The sequence below is a fragment of the Eumetopias jubatus genome, unplaced genomic scaffold (genome assembly GCF_037043125.1).
Source record: "Eumetopias jubatus isolate StellerSeaLion01/CBP00866 unplaced genomic scaffold, mEumJub1_p1.0 scaffold_9, whole genome shotgun sequence".
Classification (NCBI taxonomy): domain Eukaryota; kingdom Metazoa; phylum Chordata; class Mammalia; order Carnivora; family Otariidae; genus Eumetopias; species Eumetopias jubatus.
In genome coordinates, this window is record NW_028274815.1 from 110,884,869 (window position 1) to 110,905,253 (window position 20,385).

Consider the following 20,385-nt stretch of genomic DNA (forward strand, 5'->3'; position numbering starts at 1 on the left):
ATTTGAATATTCCATTTTAAAAACACATGAAAAATTATTTAGAAATTAGATTCACTTTAGTTTTTAAGTTACATACAAAATTAAGTTAATTTTAGACAGAATCCACTAACTTCCTTCCTTGAAAGTTGAAAACCTTAGCACCCACATTTCCTCCCATTTCTTCTCCCAATTTTTGTTATGTAATTTTTACACTGTCCAGGTCTGCAATACATTCCACTCTATAACTGTGATTCCATAGTTCTTTAGTAGTGGACCTCTTTTTTAGCTGAAGCAATCTCCTCACTATCCTCTCACCACAACTTCTCCTTGAGTCTTTAATTCTTAATTGGCTGGATTTTGCTGCCAAGTGGTTATTTTCCTGTGGAGCTCATAAATGGTTCCTTTTCCTAAATTCTCTGGTGTTTAAGAATATCTGCTTGCTAGCTTTACAGCTGAATGACATTTTGGCTGGGTATATCTTGGGCCATCCTTTCTTGCCTTCAGAACTTTGCAGATGCTGCTCCCCTGAATAATACGGATAGTGAATGCTACGCTGGAGAAGCCCAAAGCCAGTCTGATTTTTCCTGTTTTTATGTGGTTTGCTTTTCTGTTTGGAAGCCTGAAGAACTCTGTCACTCTCATTTTCTCTCCTCCTCCCTTTCTCTCTCTCCTTTCTTCTTTCACTATTTTTTAAAGTCACAATATTATATTTTACTTAGGTAGAAATAACTAAAATCCAAACAGGGTAATGTCTTTACAAAATGGACTACGTACCACTGCAATACTTTTACGGAGCTCTGGCTGCAGAAGGTCTTTCCTGAGGACTAGCATGGCTTCTGAAAACACATAATACACCTCATGTTCAAGCCAGAGGCCTGTCTCTCTAAGCTTGAAAGAGAGGAAAGAGGGAGCCCAAATCTCTAGATGATTTAATTCCCTTCTCTTTCAAGTGACATGGAGGGTGCTCAATCTGTATCTTAATGCATTTTGCTCCTCCTAGTCAATGACAGGTTAGCTCTAGCTCAAGGGCTTGTCAGAGACACTAAGGCACTGGCAGGTCCCAGTAAGCTGGTGCAGATGAACTGCCAAAAGATCTTACATAACAAGTTGTGACTCTTTTCATGACCCAGAGAAGCAAATACAAGTTAAGAAAAATTTTGATGCAATAAAGCATAAGAAATTCCAAGTACTAAATAAATTCTTCCGGGAGCTCAGTCCAAGATAAGAGAATACTGAACAACTAGTTCTAAGACCTGGACAAGCAGATAAGCAAAGACAAACTCCAGGAATTCAGAAACACGTGTCTTCCAGTGCTGCATCATCTCTCTCACAAACTTCTCCTTGCTAGCTGGTCTGATGATGACCATGATGGCACAGGGCCACCATCCACAGTGGTCTGGTATTCGAATCACAGTGTCTGAGCATCCAAAGACCATGGCGAAGGCTCTGTGCAGACTGAACATGACCCCAGCCAGAGGAGGCACAGAACTCCCTGAGGCTTCCCACCCAAGAACTTGTCCTTTATCCTAAAAGTTCAATAACTTGATCAAATCAGGTCTTGTTGAACAGCTATATAATTTTCCTGCAACTTCTTGTGCAATTTCAATCCGTTTGTCCTCTTTGTTAGGTTCCTTTCTTCAGTGGCAGCAACTATCTTTATTTTGGATCTCCTGTCTTCCACGTGTCTTTGCTTTTCTAATTATTTCAACCTATATTCGTTGAAATGTCTATAAAGCTATCAGTAATTCAATTTTCATTCCAGTTTTTTCTGTATGTAATTTATTTACATTTCTTTAGATGTGTAATCTTCCATTTCATCTCACTGTTATCATTTTCTTGTCTGTTTTTTTTTAATTCAAATTCACATTAAGTTGATGTGCAGCATCAAGTAGTTGGAAGCAATCTCCTTATTATTTTTCCTCTATGATCAGTTGTCAGCATTTACGTGCTGTTTTCTTCCTCTTTATTTTCCCATCATAGGATATTTGCATTAGCTACAACGTCATTTCTTTCATCTTGCTTGTGGTTAGATATTGCTCTCCAGACATTTGCAAAGCGTGGGTGATTTCTTGATTCTTTTTCTGCAGTACCTAAGACAACTTTACCCCTCCATCCTAATTGTAGTGTGAGAGCTGATATTTTATGTTCTATCCACTGTTCTGAAGTCTGAGGACGTGCTGGGGCTCAGACAGAGGAGTATATAATCTATTAGAATAAACCACCCAGACTCTGCTCTCCTTGGAGATTTTAAGTGTCCTGGGTCAAGGCATAGCCCAAATTAGAAGCAGCCCCGACTTTTGGGCAGAGAGAGTCAGCCACCCAATTAATTTCCCCTCTTTCCACCCAAGCCCTCCACAGCAACGATTTCTTCCACTCTTCAATTAGGAGAGTGAAATAACAATGATCCCCACTTAGTTTGCATCTGTCCAGATTTGGGGTTATTTGTAAGAGCTCTCAGAATCTCACCCATACAGTTTCTGTGGGGCAAAAAAAAGGGTCAGTTGTATGGTTCCTGTGAGTCTGTTTTAAAGTTTACTGGATTAGGTAATACTCCTTTCCTCATTTGGTTACCTGCTGCTCAATCTTTCTTTTTCTTTTTCAATTTTTTTTTTTTTAAGAAAGAGAGAGAGAGAATCTGAGTGGGGTGGGGAGGGCAGGGAGAGGGAGAGAGAGAATCTTAAGCAGGCTCCACACTCAGCGCAGCACCCAAGGTAAGGCTCGATCCCACAACCCTGAGATCATGACCTGAGCTGAAATCAAGAATTGGATGATTAACTGACTGAGCCACCCAGGTGCCCCTTTACTTTTTCTTTTTAAACATTTTTTTTTTTAATTTGCTTAAAGGAAGGAAATTCAGTGATAAAGTTTCAACTGGAAATCTTAACCTAGGAGACCAAGACCATTTGTCTAAGAGGACTCTTAGGTGACATAAAATGGGGACTGCTTTCTAATGCAACTTAAAAGTTTTGGATTAACAGGGTTGTGGAAAAAATAGTAACCTCAACTGCTGAAATATGCTTATGTAAGAGTATAAATGATGATAAAATTTATAATCTAAGTTTCAGAAATACTTCTTCTAAAAGAGGTCACTGTATTTTTACTTTCCATGAGTTAGTAAAAATTTATTTGAAACTATATTAATTTTTTACATGAAACACATAAAGCTGTAAAAATCACGTTTTGATCAAGTACAAGCAGAAAAAATTTTACAAACACATGTGGCTCAGGAGGTATACCAGTCACATAAAAGCAAGAGGTGACATTAATATTTCCAGGAACAAATATTTGTGAGGGAAATAAATAATTCATTTACTCTCCTATTCACCTGATAAACACTTACTTGAGCACATTCAATGAGCTAAGCTCTGAGCTGAGTGAGCAAACAAGGTCTCTAACCTCAGAGAACATAGCGGAAAAGGCAAAAAATAAGCAAATGCAACAAGGGGCACATACAGCATTAAAAATGATGCCCACTGCTCTAAAGGAAATGAGAACTATGAAAAAGAACAGGGAGAACCTGACAGAACTGGATGATCGGGAAAGATCTCTTGTGGTACAGTTAACTGAGATCTAACAGGTGAGAAGAAAACAGCTCTAGGGTACAACAGCAGGAAGAGTCTGGACCAAAGGGAGGAGTGAGCACAAAGGCCTTTAGAGTAAGGATGCACCCAGAGAGTTTTGGGTAAAGCTAGAAGGCTGGGGAGGCAGGAAAGGAACAAGTTGAGTCTGGGAAGGTAAGCAGAGTCAGATCAGGTAGGCCCATTAGGTCCAATGGGAAAAGCCAATGATGAGGTCTAAGAAGATTGTAAATGATATGACTTACACTTTAAAAAAATCATCCCAGGGCGCCTGGGTGGCTCAGTTGGTGAGCCTTCGGCTCAGGTCATGATCCTGGAGTCCCGGGATCGAGTCCCGCATCGGGCTCCCTGCTCAGCAGGGAGTCTGCTTCTCCCTCTGACCCTCTTCCTTCTCGTGCTTTCTATCTCTCATTCTCTCTCTCTCTCAAATAAATAAAATCTTAAAAAAAAAATAAAATAAAATAAAAAAATCATCCCAGTTGATATTTAAAAAATGGATTAAGAGGAATGCATGGAGGGGCGCCTGGGTGGCTCAGTCTGTTGAGCTTCCAACTCTTGATTTCAGCTCAGGACATGATCTCAGGTTCCTGGGATCAAGCCCCGCCTGAGGCTCTGCGTTCGGCAAGAAGTCTGCTTGGGGATTCTCTCCCTCTCCCTCCCCCCTCAACTTGTGTGTGCATTCAAGCGTGCACACTCTCTCTCAAATGAATAAACCTTAAAAAAAAAAAAAAGGAGGGAGGGACTAGTTATATGAAATGTTGGTGAAAAATCAAGTAAGATGAGGACCAAGAATTGAAAATTTAAAGTTCAGCTCCTTGGTCACGTTAGCCACATTTCAAGCTCAATGACCACACATGGCTAGTGACATGACAGCGCCCCACTAGACAGTGGTGATGTACAGAAACAGAAGACGGGATAAATGAGCACAGATGTAGGTAATAGCTATATATGGTGGTGGGAGTTTGTGCAAATCCTCTTTGGATAACCGTTACCTTTCAAAATAGAAACAGGAAGCAAGGCCAATAGCTGAGAATGAACACGGGCAAAAATGTGGAAATTTGAAAACTGAAAAGAAATATGGCAGCCGAGCAGAAGAATGAGAGCAAGACTGAGACAAAACCAAAGGACTGTGAACCCCTGTGGGAGCCAAGGATTGCTGGAGGTCACCCAACTTCTTGCACGTACATGCATGTCTTCTGCCAAATCTGGGCAATTCCCAGCCATTATTTCTTTGAATAGTTTTTCAGACACTCTCTCTTGGCTCCTCTCTTTCCAGGACTCCTCCAGTGACAGAAATGTTAAGATTTTTTTTGTTATGGTCCACAGGTCTCTTAAGTTCTGTTTATTTTTTTAAATATTCTATTTTCTCACTGGTTCAGATTGAGGGATTTCTATTATTTTATCTTCAAGTTCACTGACTCTTTCCTCTGTCCTCTCCATTCTGCTGTTGACCCTGTCCACTGAGATTTTTGTTTTGGTTACTGTATTTTTCAGTTCTAAAATTTCCATTTGATTCTTCCTTCTATCTTCTATTTCTTTGATGAGGCTCCATTATTCATTTGTTTCAGTGTCTATAATTGCACACTGAGGCATTTTTATAATGGCTGCTTTAAAATCTTGTCAGATAATTCTAGTATCTATGTCATCCTGCTGTCACCATCTCAACTGCCTTTTTTCATTCAAGTTAAGATTTTCCTGGCTCTTCACATGGAGAAATGATTTTCAATTGAAATCTGAACATTTTGGGTTCCATGGCATGAGACTCCGGATCTTATTTAAATCTACTGTTATAGCAGGCCTCCTCTGACACCCCAGTAGAGAAGAGGGAAGGCCAACTTATTACTGCTATTACTCCTGCGTGGGGTAGAATCCAGGCTCCCCACAAGGTCTCCACTGACATCACAAGGGTGGGGGAAACCTCGTTCCTGCCTGGTGGAGAAGAAAGTTCCAGTTCTCTAACTGGCCTTCAGAGATTAAGACTGTAAGCAAAAAACATGCAAAAACAAAAACCAAAAGGCTAAATATTAACTAGGTTACACAAAAACCAGATTGCTGAGAAAGTCCCAGCTCCCTAATTGGTCTTTTCTAACACTGGCAATTAGGAGGTGGTTGGAGTACCTCACTAGATCCTGGCAAGAGTGAAAATCTAGACTCTACACTCAGACTTTGCTGACAGGAATGAGGGTGGGGCCACAGTTCTTTCTGTAGTGTTTGGCTGTAGTAGAGCAGTTATTTGTGTCTAAAAGTTTTCTGTCTTCCTAAGCTGCCCCTCTCCTAGTCCTTAGGCTAGAGAGAACAGGTGGGCTTATTCATGGGGCTTTTTCACCTTGTGCCTACTGGCATTTCCAGATTGTTGCTTTTTCCAACAACAAATCTGAGATATATGAGACAAAAAGAAGACCCCTGGAATTTACCATTACCTCATTCCTTGGGTCCCGAGGTCCCTAGCCAGAATGCCTTCTCTCTACCTTTAGAGTTTTCTCATGTTTGCATTATATATAATGTCCAGGATTTTTAACTGTACTTACCATAAAGGATAGGGGAAAAGTGACCTTCATTTCTTTGTGATTTTTTAATAATTTCCTTTTTCATATTCTATTACTAAAGGAGAATTGGGGCACCTGGGTGGCTTAGTCAGTTATGTATCTGACTCTTGGTTTCAGCTCAGGTCATGATCTTGCGGTTGTGAGACTGAGCCCCACATCAGGCTCTGCACTCAGTGAGGAGTCTGCTTCTCTCCCTCTCCCCCAACCCCGCTCCTGTGTTTGTGTGCGCCCGCACTCTCTCTCTAGAATAAAGAAATAAATCTTCAAAAAAAAAAAAAATAAAGGAGTATCTTATTTACTTTGTGTTCCTGCTGGGTTTGTCTTCAATTCTGAAATTATTTTAAAATTCTTTCCTAACTTCTACCATCTCATTTCCGGATTTTTCTACTTCTGATTCTATTATTCTTTCATGTCTTGCATCATTTTCTTCCTGTATTTTAGCTTGTTTGGGAATAGTAAGTTCTCACTTTCATCAGTTTTGTGAGTATATTTTTCTATTATGCTTTCACGTACAAAGGGGGGTTATTCTACCAGGTGGTCTCTTTCTTCTTTCTATGTTACTTCAACTTTTAATTTTCTATGTTATTAAAACTTGATGCTTTTCTGTTGCTCAGTTTTAAGTAAAACTACTTTTTCCTGAACTTGTACATGAGAGGCCTGGGTTAGGACCATCTTCCTAACTAGCTCACTCTTGTTGTCAACAGTGTGGTGTTCAAAACACAGCAGCTTACTTGTTGAGATATCTGGCTCTGTTCCCCTCCCTGACTGTTATCTGTACACTCATTTAACTTTTCCTCTAAGGTCCCTATCCTCTTCAATCTGAATTCTATTCCCAGCAGTTTCTCCTTAGTGTAGAACTTTCTCTTGTGAAGAGACTGGCTAGTTCATTTTGAGAGCTAAACAGGCACAAACTGCTCTAGCCCCTTCAGATCCTACTACAGATCCCTTGTGCTCACCCCCTACCAAAATACACAAATCTTTCCAATTCTGGCTGCCGTTCTCAAAGCAGCTTCTTCTAGGTATGCTGGAGCCTGTCAGCTGACCACTTACTCCCCCTCTTTGCTTACTCCTGCTCAGATGCCAATACCACACAGGTTTTGCAGCTGTCAATTGTTAGCACCACCCATCTGTGTAGACACCTTCTGACCAAGTTTTGTTTTGTTACCCATGTGCTTTTTCATTTTGCTATCCTAGTTGTCTATGTGCTTTAATGACTATTTGAGGGATTCAGAAACTATGCCATTGCTGCCATAGTTTCTGAATCCCTTAAAGAACAGATGCTGGTTTTTGACAATCTTCATTAATAAAAAATGCCTAGAAAAAATTTCCAGGGCACAAAATCAGCATGAGTTTGTGTTCATAAATTTCTCCTAAAATCAATCTTCGTAAGTAACTTCGTGACTCCACTGTGATTCCATATAGTCTCCCTTTAAGATGAGCAACATAGGACCAGCAAACAGACCTTGAACTCTGGGTCAAGTATTAGACAATGGCATAATTTCCTCTAGCAAGCTATAAATTCAAACCATCTGATCTACAGAAATGCTAATTAAATTTATAGGTAAAGTAACCCCCAATTTATATACAGCCTAAAGCAAAATATAAGAGATGGTATCTAGAAAAGATGAATTCTTGCTTATTATAACAATGCATTCTTTGTGGGTCCAGACTTCAAAAACTAAGAATATGTCCAAAAAATTCTGGAACACTACTACTAAAATATTAACAGGGATTTTCCTCAGGTAATAGAATTACTGATGATTTCTTTTCACTTATCTCTACTTCATAAATTTTCAAAATGGAAAACTAGTAAGCTTCTTGCAAAAATGTTTAAAACAACTTACGCCAGAACCATGTTGTAATCTGAGTGGTTGAACATATATCCTCCAACAACCCACATTATATTTCCATTGACCACAACTTTGTGAGAGGCTCTGGGGAGCTTTAGGTTTGAATATTCCTCTCGAGTCCAAAATGACTGGTTAGCTGGTACAGGAATTGAACATCCGGGACCTAATAAAACAGAATAAATTAGCTTCACAAAATGCACCTTTAAAATTACTGCATTTCAAGTTTTAATCATATAAATGTAACAAATATCTAAAGAATACTTAGTCTTTCCTTTAGCATCTAAATATCAGACAAAACCCTTTAATTCATGCTTTCAATTCACTCAAAGCTGGTGACCAAGGGTCATCTCTAGTAAAATTCAAAATCACATACTTTCTCATGATGACGTGACCATATCCAGGTTAGGATTTTTTAGTAATGAAATACTTGCTTAAGCAGCTCTCAGAGGAAAGAGTAGACAAAGAAATTATTAATTCAAATGAAAAATTTTAGGGTTAAAATGTAAGGACTAGCCCCGGGAGTAATAATACAACCCATCCAATTCCTGGAAAATTAAGAAACTCCATTCTTGGGGGGTGTGGCTCCTGCTGCTCCATTCTTGGGGGGTGTGGTTCCTGTGCACAGAGGTAGGTCCTCAAACACTTCAATTACTTAACTCATTGATGTCCGCCAAAGTACACAAACGAAAGCATTTAAACAAGCACATTTCCTTTCAAAATAAAAGTGCTCTGAAGAAAAGGTAAATATATAAAGAAAATTACTAAATCAGTAACAGGTGCTATCACACAACCCTTAAAGAATTTGCTAAAGTTTCTCTGATAACCTCTCTACCTGCAGATAATTCCACTCGCTGTTTTAGGATTCTATTGTATAATCAACCCCAATTTTTTCCGAATTTATTGAAAGTTTCTGAGAGATACTATCATTAGTTCTCGTCCCACCTCCTAGCCTTGGTTCTCTGCTATGTTTTCTTGAGGCTGAGACCAAGTCCTCCAATTTTCATGAATGAATTGCAAAGAATGTCAAACCCCTCCACAATTCTAAAGAGACCACGACCACACATCTATGAAATGGAAAAATTTTTAAGAATCTGAATAAGGAGATACAAAAACTTCAATGCTACCTGATATCTGATTAACATAAGTGGTACATATGCAAGGAATGAAGTCAATGTACAATTTACTGAACTAGGAAGATGCTGTAAATTGGAAGAAAAACAAAGATAAAAGAAGCTCTTACCCTGCCACTCGGGGAAGCAGGAGCATCCTCTGACATCACTCGAATTGCAAATACCTCGATCAGGAAAACCACAGTCATGGACACAGTGAGGAATGTCGCATGCGTCCCCTTTCCAGTTTTCCAAACACTCACACTGGACAGTGTTGCTGCTATTATTGCTCTTACATTCTCCTCGGCCTGAGCAGTTGTTCGGACACATGTCAAAACTATAAAAACAGTGGCAGAGAATGAAATCAACACAAAGCAACACTTACTTAGCAGAACTTTCACCTACACATGGTTTAAGACTCTCACTGGCTTTCCAGTTCATTCACAAGCATAATGGCAGTACTTACCAGTGGGCCTAAATGGGATCACTCAACACTGCAAAGGCAGGTAATGAAATCAAATCCAACCCTGCTGGATTCTCATAAGGGGAGGCAAGTTAAAAAACTTAAAAGGGAGAAGAAATTCTTGCAAAATGTCCAGGCTTAGCTTCTCAAGGGAGGGATGACTATGCTGTTCTTGGTGGCCCTCCCAGTGATGAGCATTAGAAAACTGTCAAATGAGGAGCACCTGGGTGGCTCAGTCGGTTAGCCATCTGCATTTGGCTCAGGTTGTGATCTCAGGGTCCTGGGACTGCGCCCCATGTCAGGCTCCCTGCTCAGTGGGGAGTCTGCTTCTCCCTCTCCCTCTGCCCCTCCCCCTGCTCATGCTCACTTGCTCTCTCTCTCAAATAAATAAAAATTAAAAGAAAAAAGAAAAAAAGAAAATTGTCAAATGCAAGCTTGCAAGTTTGGAGGAAGAGGATAATACAAAGTGCTAACAATATATTACCCAACCTCATGGTGTGTATACCCCTGGACAGTCTCTGAAAGTTCAGAGAATTAAAGATTATTGCCCAGATTGGTGTATTTAAAATTCCTCCATAAGTTTATCTACTCATGTCAGATGGAAGAAAAGGGAGGACCAGTTTAACTCAACAGTTTAACTATAATGTGTCGCGTAATAACATGACTTAAGATATTGACAGCACTCTGAGAAGACATAATTCAGATTCTTAAAGGGGGGAGCAATAACCGAACTATCAGGATACTTTTAAGAGTGTAGATGGTTTCTTCTAAGGCCTATGAAGAAAACTAAAAAGAAATTTTGTAGCAAAGCATGTCAAAAAATCAGGAATCAGTTATTAAAAAACAAGCTAATTAATGTTCACACCTACACCCAAATATCAGTTTATTACACTATAAATATTTATATACAGTATTTTTATAATCTATGTAATTAGAATGTAAGAAATGTGTATACCTACTTTTCAAGCCCCAGTAAGCAGAATAAGTACACAAAGTATTTGGCTAAAAAAGCTGAATGACATTCTTATAGGCCTCTAAAAAGTGGTGTCTACTGTCTCTGTAACAATACAAATACGGAAGAGAGGCTTCAATTTCATCTTTATTAAGAAAAAGGCCTTTGCAAGACAACAGTTTATAAAAACTAAAGTTTAAATTGCAGATTGGACTTGTTACAATAAAATGGCTACAATAACCACACTTTGTTTTTATAAAAGGCTTAGAATAAAACTGCAGTAAAGCATTGCCATGATGTGCTCACCCTTATGCCTCATACCAAAAATATGTCAAATTATAATTTCCTACTGACACACTTATTAACCGTATACAAGAGAATGGCAAACAAACAAAACTTAATGTTACTGAAAAAGGAAGGGGAGGGAGTAACCCTTAGCACCTTCTAAGCTGAAGGAGGGCAAATATCGCAACTTCCCCTGCCCCTCAACTTCTCCACTCCAGTGCCCTCAGGCATACGTTTACTTCATGTGCCAAAAATTAATTATGAGCACTCTTTAAAGTTACAAAAAATCTCAAAACACAAAAATCATTTTTGAATCTCTGAAAAATGAAAGTGGCAGGTAATACATCAAAACATCTGCTTGTATGTCTAAATTGGAGTAATGAGAAAATTAGTCTAATTATCTGTGCTTAAAATGTGACTGGGAAGTAAGATGAGCCAGTTTGTGTGAAAATAAAATATAACTATTTTTTTCTTCTTTGAAAAGAAAATTTGGCAACACTGAAGTAGCTGTGGGTACTAGTCTCAAGGGTCCCCCAGCTGAGGTCGGCCCAAAGCTAGGATTCAGTGCAACCTGAGGACACGTGGAAAAGGAATAACAATGTTTTATGTATGTCTTTCTGGACATTCTTCTGGGAATAAAGAACATCATTTTATTTGGCTTTTCAAAGGGTCTAAAAGCCCCAAAATGGTTTAGGGCTCCTTTTTGCAGAACAGGGATCTTGTAACCAAGAAGTTAGTAAAATTTAGGATAACCTCAACATTCCTCCGCTTAACAAATAAATACTAATTCTGGTCTCCAGAAGAGATCAAGGCTTCCCCTACACCAATCAGGGTAAGAATAACATGAATTTCGGGGCGCCTGGGTGGCTCAGATGGTTGAGCGTCTGCCTTCGGCTCAGGTCATGATCTCCAGGTCCTGGGATCGAGCATCCAGCTCTCAGCTCAGCGGGGAGCCTGCTTCTCCCTCTCCTTCTGCCTCTCCCCGTGCTTGTGCTCTCTCTGTCTCTATCTCCAATGAATAAATAAAATCTTAAAAGAAAAAAAAATCTGTAGGGAGCCCAGAATGGGGCCTAGATGAATGGCTAGGGCAATGCTCCTCAGAGTATCGATCACGGACAGGCGGCAGCAGCATCACCCAGGAGCTTATCAGAAATTTGGATTCTCAAGCCCCAGCTCTGTCGAACTGTGGTCTCTGGAGAAGGGCCAGGGATCTGTCTTAACAAGCCCCTCCAGGAGATCCCTGTGCATGTGAAGTTTGAAAAGTACCGCCCTAAACCTCTCCCTTCCCCTTCAGAGCTGAACTTCTTCCCAGAGTGTCCCACTCTCAATGCTGTGACTTTCTAACCTTCCATTCTGAACTATGCCCCTTGTAGACCCCTGCCTCCAACCCTCCTCAGCTAGGGTCACCTAGGGCCCGTTCTGCTTACTCAACCTCAGTTCCCTCCTTAAGACTTTCTTTTCCGAGCTTCTGTGACAACTCAGCCCCCTGGCATTGCTCTGCCCTTCAGCTGCCTCTACTGCCCCTGTCCTCACTGTGCACACACCCCATAATCCAGTCACTGTCCATGTGCCAGTGATTCCCAGATGATATCCCCAGCCCTGACAGCTCTTCTGGGCCCTGGATCTGAATACCAATGTCCTGCTTAGACATCTCACATGTACCCAACCAGACTTATCAGTCTTTCCCCTCAACCAGCCTGTATGCCTGCCTGGCTCACTAAAAATCACCTTGCTAGTACTGTGATATGCTGCCCAGGCTACCAAGTCACAAACCAAGGGCACCTGAAAAGCTAAATCAGCAAACCAAGCAAGACAGAGATGTCTCTAGATAGGCCTGAAAGAATCTGGAGACCCTGAGAAAACAGGCAGAAAAAGAATCCAGCATAAAGGTTATACATGGAGCTTACTGCCTCTGCCAGGAGTTGGCAAACTTATTCCGTAAAAAAACCAAATAGTATCTTGGGCTCTGTGGGCCACAGAAGCTCTTTATCAGAGACCTCTTGCTTAGGGTGCTTTATGGATTTAACTAAATGAAAACAAACACTTCTTACGAGGAAAAAAAGAAAAGACAAAAGTTAGCCTCTCTCCTATCACAACAAATTCCCAAAGCTGTCTAGGTCTGTTTGTCTACATTTCCTTTGTAACCTCAACTAAGTCCTCATCAATGGGCCAACCACTGAGTACGTGAAAACTACTAGTATCTGTTAAACTGCACTTAGCAAGAAACCCCAATGTTTTCATCCATTAGCAGAAAAATGCCCCTCTTTTCCAGGAGAAGCTCAAAAGCAGTTAAGACCTGGGTTGAAACTGTGGTCCCAGCACTCTGACAATGTATTTTACCACTTCCCACCAGTTTCCTCAATTATAGAACAAGTGAAAACATAGTGCCCGTACCTCACGGAGTTTTTAAAAGAACTTTAAATGAGAAAACCCATGCATACTGCTTAGTGCAATGCCTGGCACACTGTCACCCCTCAATATATGTTAGTCGTTATTACTGTTAAAACAAATACAGTCTTTGAATAAAATCACAAAGATTAGACTTAAATATCTTACTTGTAAGTGATATTAAATCCAGTCAAATTATAAGCAGCATCACTAAAAAAATGCAGCAGGGCATAACCTGATGTGGCAACGACCTCAGGGACAGTCTCGTTGCCATCTCTCTCGGGAACGATGAGACCACTGAAACGAAAACACATTTCTTACAAAGGGAAGCATGGTCACCAGGCACGGTACATGGCAGAACACAAATTCAAAACTGGAGTTCATCCTTAGAATTTGAAAAAACACCTTCAGGAAGAGGGGCAAATTCTTGTGATAAATGCGTCACACCACCCAATTAGTTCTGGATCTAGTTCTGAATCCTCTGAGGAACAGATCTGAATCTTTCGCTAGGCTCTCCTTCATCCTGGCAATATTTCTAATGAGCTTTGCACTCAATGGCCCTATTCTTCTTCTTCTTTTTTTTGTATATAAAACTATGTTGCTTCTTCGAAAAACTGAGTAAACCTTCAAAATCACAGAAAGTAACAAATTTTATGAGTTGATGAATGCCAAATATAAACTACTGAAAAGCATGAAAAGTAAAAATATAAATAAATAAATTGATAAACACCCACAATCCTAACACTTAACATTCTGATGTACTTTCTTTGCCTAATTGATACCATATAACATTTTATATTCTATTTTACAAGAAATACATCACAAGCATTTCCCATCTCATTCAGAGTCCAACACATAATATATTTGCTAGGTGTCTAAAGAGCATTAAAAATTATCAAGTCAAAGGGTCTAAATGATGGCTTTAAGGCTCTTGATCCATAAAACCAACTTGCTTTCCAGAAGCAACATGCTAACTTGAAATCTCATCAATATGAGAATGGGGGGGCGTCTGGGTGGCTCAGATGGTTAAGCATCTGCCTTGGGCTCAGGTCATGATCCCAGGGTCCTGGGATCGAGTCCCGCATCAGGTTCCCTGCTCTGAAGGGGGCCTGGTTCTTCCTCTCCCTCTGCTCCCCTTGCTTGTGCTCTTTCGCTCTCTCTGTCAAATAAATAAATAAAATCTTGGGGTGCCTGGGTGGCTCAGTCCTTGAGCGTCTGCCTTCGGCTCAGGTCGTGATCCCAGGGTCCTGGTGTCAAGCCCCGTATCGGGCTCCCTGCTCAGCGGGGAGTCTGCTTCTCCCTCTCCCACTCCCCCTGCTTGTGTTCCCTCTCTCGCTCTCTCTCTGTCAAATAAATAAAATCTTTAAAAAAATAAAAAATAAAATAAAATCTTAAAAAAATATATGAGAATGGAAAGGTCCCTCCTACCTCACTTGACAATAGGAAGGATTAATTACCAGTCCTATTTTAGCTTTGGTAATTTAGTAAATTAAAAGTAATTTTTTTAAATTTAATTTTATTATGTTATGTTAGTCACCATACATCATTAGTTTTTGATGTAGTGTTCCATGATTCATTGTTTGTGTATAACACCCAGTGCTCCATGCAATACGTGCCCTCCTCAATACCCATCATCATGCTAACCCATCCCCCCATCCCCTTCCCCTCTAAAACCCTCAGCTTGTTTCTCAGATTCCATAGTCTCTCATAGTTTGTCTCCCCCTCCGATTCCCCCGCCCCTTCATTTTTCCCTTCCTACTATCTTGTTTCAGAGGTACAGGTCTGTGATACATCAGTCTTACATAATTCACAGCTCTCACCATAGCATATACCCTCCCCAATGTCCATCACCCAGCCACCCCATCCCTCCCACCCCCCACCACTCCAGCAACCCTCAGTTTGTTTCCTGAGATTAAGAATTCCTCATATCAGTGAGGTCATATGATACTTGTCTTTCTCTGATTGACTTATTTCGCTTAGTAAAATACCCTCTTGTTCCATCCACGTCGTTGCAAATGGCAAGATTTTGGGGTGTTTTTTTGATGGCTGCATAATATTCCATTGTGTGTGTGTGTGTGTGTGTGTATATGTATATACCACATCTTCTTTATCCATTCATCTGTTGATGGACATTTTGGCTCTTTCCATAGTTTGGCTATTGTGGACACTGCTGCTATAAACAAGTTAATTCTTTTATTTTGTGGTTTTGAGTTTCTTTTACACTCCTGAGGTTAATCATTTTTCCTGTTCACTTACCTTCCGCATTTCTTCATATGTGCACATATCTTTTGCCCAATTATCAATTCACTATCACCGCCACCACCACCATGTTCAGTGAAAACCTGAATCTTTACCAGGCCCTATGCAATCTGCTCCACACACACAACCTCACCCAGTGAACAAACATCTCATCTATTACTCTCTTTGCTTCACTCGCTCAAGCCCAGTCACACTGGCCTCCTTGCTTTCCTACAGCACACATCACGTAAGCTCCCCGCTCAGGGCCTATGACAATCTTCAATGGTCATTCACTGTGACCTAGCAATTCTAAGTTCTTTGTAGAACTAACACTTGCTCATGTATACAAAGACAAATATACAACAATCTTCACTGCAGCACTATTCAAAATGGCACAGGTTGAAAACCACCTAGGGGCAGGCTCAGTTGGCAGGCCATGTGACTCTTGATCTAGGGGTCATGAATTCAAGCCCCACATTGAGCATAGTGATTACTTAATTAAAAGAAGGAGGAGGAGAGGAAGAGGAAGAAGAAGACCACGTAAATGCTCATCTGCGGGGAGTCAGATGAATGAATCATTCCATATCTGTAAGTCTGCAGAACCCAACAAGAAGCTCATCAAGGCATTCTGATAAGTAGGGGAAAAAAACAAGCTGCAAAACAATGGGCCTAGTGTATGTGTACATTTACACAATTTTAGATAAGTGCATATAAAAATAACGAAACTGAAGAATACAGAAGCGAGAAATGAGGAGGAGGGGCCGGGATTTTCATTCAATACGACTTTTAAATATAAAGACAGAATTCTAGGAACTCGAGAACTCCAAAGGTGCTCCGGGGTTTACAAAACAGTGAAGCATTTTGCATCATGTAGTCAACTAACCAATATTTACCGATGCTGCAGGTAAGGCACTGTTCTAGGTGTTAGGAACACAGCAGTGAAGAACACCCTGCCTCCATGGAATTCACATTAGAGAAACGACTAGATATACCTGGATATACCCCCCTGCCCCGACACACAGGTGTGTGTATGTAGCACCACGCAGAGATAAGTGCTATGGAAAGAAAAAAACAGTGAAAGAACAAAAGGTGCTACTTTAGAAAGGGGCAGCTAGGGAAGGCCTCTCGGAAAAGGTGACCTTTGATCAGAGACCTATGTGAAGTTTTCAACCATCATCATCATGCTTTCATCAATTTTATGTACCAGAACCCCTTGAAACGCTGAACAGGGAAGTACCTGTAAGAGGGCCAGGTATGTTGCAAGTAATCTTCTCATAAGAAACACCGGCCCAGGAATGACTGGGGGCTTCAGTCACATGTGGAAGGCCTGCACTCTTCCCCTAGCGTGACCTTCAGGACCAGAGATGGGAACACCGATCCTCACTCCACATGCCTGGGCACGTCATGGACATCTGGGAACCTCAGTGTCCTCAAATGCACATGGGCAGAAATCCAACCTGCCCCGCAGCAATATAATGAGAAGCAAACTATTACAGCACGTGAAGTGCTGAAACACTGCCTCACACTAGTAGGTGCTCAGTAAGCAATGGCTCATGGTATTTATTATTCATATGGTAGGGACGTTTAAGGGTGCGAGAACGGGCAGAGGGAGGAAGGACAGAGTCACGGCAGGGGTGGGAAGGCTGTCTGCACCAGATGACCATGATGCTGGAGAAAGGGGGTCAGCTTCCCCACTGTCAGAGAGACTCGGGCATTGGCTTCTTTTCACTTTGAAAACTTGACATTGTGACAGCTTTGGAATGTGCCACTTTCTCCCAGTGAAAATAAAACAACTGGTTTATGAAAAAAATAAACTTCTACAGTAAATGAATACAAACACAGCCTCACCCCAGCACGCAAGTCAATGGAAAGCGCGTGGGTGAGAAAGCGATGCTGCAGGCGTGCCATTCAACCGTCACCCCGAGCCGCCTCCCACCACCCTCCCCATCCCCTGCCCCCAGGTAGATAAATACAAGCAGCCACAGCTTAGGTGGCAGCGACTCGTTCAACCTGAGCAAATCAAGAACTGCCCTGGGATTCTGTAAAATCTTCTATTTTAAACTACTGGTAAGAACCATTTTTGAAAATCGCTGTTCAAAGATATTTTCTTAATTCATTAGAATGGTGCCAGGCAGACAGGGGCTCTCCGAACACACCTGGGGCACACCCTGCCTTCACCAACTACACCAGCCGAGTTTCCTAGTGATCCTAGGTTTGACACACCTGTCTCCCTGCAAGATTAGATGCCCCTCAAGGGCAGGGAGATGTGCAAGGGAAGCCAGGTTCTTAAAGTCAGGGGTCAGAGTCTGGCGACAGGCCTAGGCAGGGTCTGTACTTCTGCCTGGTGAAAGAAGGTCCACAAACCTGAGGTGCCTGCCTTTGACTGCTTCTCTGTGTGCCGTGGTCTGACCACGGCGTCAACTGGGTCAGCTGAGTGCTGGACAACTGCTGGACTCCTGCTTTCACACAGCTCTTCATCACAGTCTAAACAATTGCCTTATCAATATATGACTCACCACCCCCACCCCAGAAAAAACAACCAACTCTAAAAGGAATAACGTTCTGATGAAGAAAGTTCTCGGAAAGGAAAACCATTCTCCCCACTCCATCACCACTACCACCTCTGCATCCCCGACAGATCCTCGCAGAGGAGCTACTCCACAAAGGGGCTACATTTACACATTTGTTGAACTGGATGCACCACAAGATCAAAATGTGGTAGAGCTGGAAGAATCCTGCTCCGGCGGTTCTCAGATTTGTCTGCTAATGGAACTTGATCTGATATACAAATTTTATTCGGAACTTCAATATGTAAAAGATAAATGCGATGAACCAGTTCAGAATCAAATGGAACTTCGCAGTTTGCAACACACTCAGAGGAAACGTGGTACAACACTGGGACTCGAGGCAGCAGAAGCTGAGGACTAGAGCACTTGCGTGACCTGTCCGAGTTGACACAGGGACTTGGGCAGAACTGACATACACAGTCCCCACCTTCTAAATCCCACGGGCTTCTTTTCTCATTAGCTGGGCTGTGTGTCAGCAGGCTCTGACCACTCTGCCCTCCCTCCCCCCCAACCCGCACATCACCACTGGGTTGATTCTTCCCTCTAAAGCTCTCCTGATCCAGCAGCACTCCTCAGTCCCCATCTTGTGACGGCACCCTTATGGCTTCAACAGTGGTTTTCAAGGTGTTCTGAACGTCACTGCCTTTAGGGGTTTTGTGTTTCAGGCAAACTTCAATTTTTAGACACATATTTTCTATCATTTTAGAAATTTCACACTAAATATGTTATGTTTAAATTTTTAAAATAATCAATGTGTTAATTTATATTATCAGTTAGCCAGCTTTTTTAGAGAAACATAAAAACCTTCCTGTTATTTGCACATATACCTTGGCTTCTCTCAGAAGTCACGGACTAGAAAAATTATAGCCTCCTGCTTGCTTTGTTGTTGGTGTTGCTTCACATGTGTGCTCATCAAATACACAGTCCAGGGGAGGCACATGGTGATGCACCTGCTTGGCTTGGGCCCTTCCCACAAGGGCCGCTGGCAAGCTGAGTCATTGTGCCCAGCACATAATAGGGACTCCATGAATCTTGATTCATGAACTCAGTGTCAAGTGAACCCCCAGCAAGTATTACCATGATAACATCTTAATATAGACAGTTTTCATGCTTGTGTCGAAGTTTGGGGTGCCTCTTGCCATAACCCAAGGTATGCTTCAAATTCTGGCATAAAAATATGTACACCCCACACTTGGACAATGACATTTTACTGCTTAGCATGGCCTATCTACCCTGCTCTTTGGCTCCATTAGTGAACCTCTCAAACCCAGAAAATGACCTTGGTTCTTAGTTCAAAGATATGCTAGAGAGAATTCTAAGCCAAAGGAAGTGGAGAAATATAAGAGCACATTAGTCCCCTGATTTCCTGTGTCCTTGGGCTGCTTGTGTACTGTTTATTCTCTGTTACCTCCTCACTGACATGAAGCAGCAACTAGACTAGCCCCATGTGAGGAATACAAAAAAATATTTGTTGAATTGATTTCTTTTTAAAGTCAGGGAACGGGGCACCTGGGTGGCTCAGTCGTTGAGCGTCTGCCTTCGGCTCAGGTCATGGGGATCGAGCCCCACACTGGCCTCTCTGCTCAGCAGGAGGCCTGCTTCTCCCTCTCCCACTCCCCCTGCTTGTGTTCCCTCTCTCGCTGTCTCTCTCTCTGTCAAATAAATAAATAAGTAAATAATCTAATAAATAAATAAATAAATAAACATAAAGTCAGGAAAATAAAACGTCTGAGATAAAGAAATCCAGAAAGTCAGCTGCAGATGAAAAACTGACAGCTATGGCTCTCTAAGGGGATGTACATTTTAGAAAAATGTATTTTATAAATGCCCTATCAAGGAAGAAAAATGGATGGTTTTGAATTCCCATGTAGTCAAAAACATAATAAGCAACAGAGCTACTTATTGTCAATAAAAACAAAAATGCCAAAACAAAAGAGAACACTCCATATATTTAGTGTTAAGCTGTTTCATTTAACTACTAATAGAGAATACATTTGCTAAAAAAAAATACATAATTGGTATTTTCCTCATTTTCCCCAGGTTACTCTTCATTTTCTGTATATTCTTCCAAAAAGTTTTCCTCACCCATATTAATGGATACACACACACACACACAAACTAGATCTGGACTCAACAAATAACTCCTGAAGGCCTATGCAATGAGGAACGCAAGGATCAAGGTGACTGTGGTTCATGATTTAAATTTTTCACAGAAATAATATCCAATATACTACTCACAAAACATTTTTAAAATATAAACTTGATACTACCACGATTTTATAGATCAGGAAACTGAAACAAGGGGTCCAGTACTTGGCCCAGAAACTTACCCAGTGGCTGCAGGAAACCAAGTCAGGCCTAGCACACAAGTGACAGAGGACTCCAGAACTAGTACCCTCTCCATGAAACAAAGGTGGCAAGTGACAACAG

The 20,385-nt window shown here is 41.3% G+C and overlaps 1 protein-coding gene across 5 annotated transcripts in view; it reads right to left on the bottom strand.

Moving 5' to 3' along the window:
• Positions 1 to 20,385, bottom strand: part of ATRN (attractin) — a 154,650-nt gene that overhangs the window by 91,594 nt on the left and 42,671 nt on the right. For all 5 annotated transcript variants that reach the window (XM_028118593.2, XM_028118597.2, XM_028118594.2 and 2 more), the window contains 3 exons: positions 13,319 to 13,447; positions 9,194 to 9,399; positions 7,948 to 8,116 (listed from right to left, as the gene is read on the bottom strand). In XM_028118593.2, the coding sequence (XP_027974394.2) occupies positions 7,948 to 8,116; positions 9,194 to 9,399; positions 13,319 to 13,447 (504 nt within the window). The remainder of the gene's footprint in view (positions 1 to 7,947; positions 8,117 to 9,193; positions 9,400 to 13,318; positions 13,448 to 20,385) is intronic.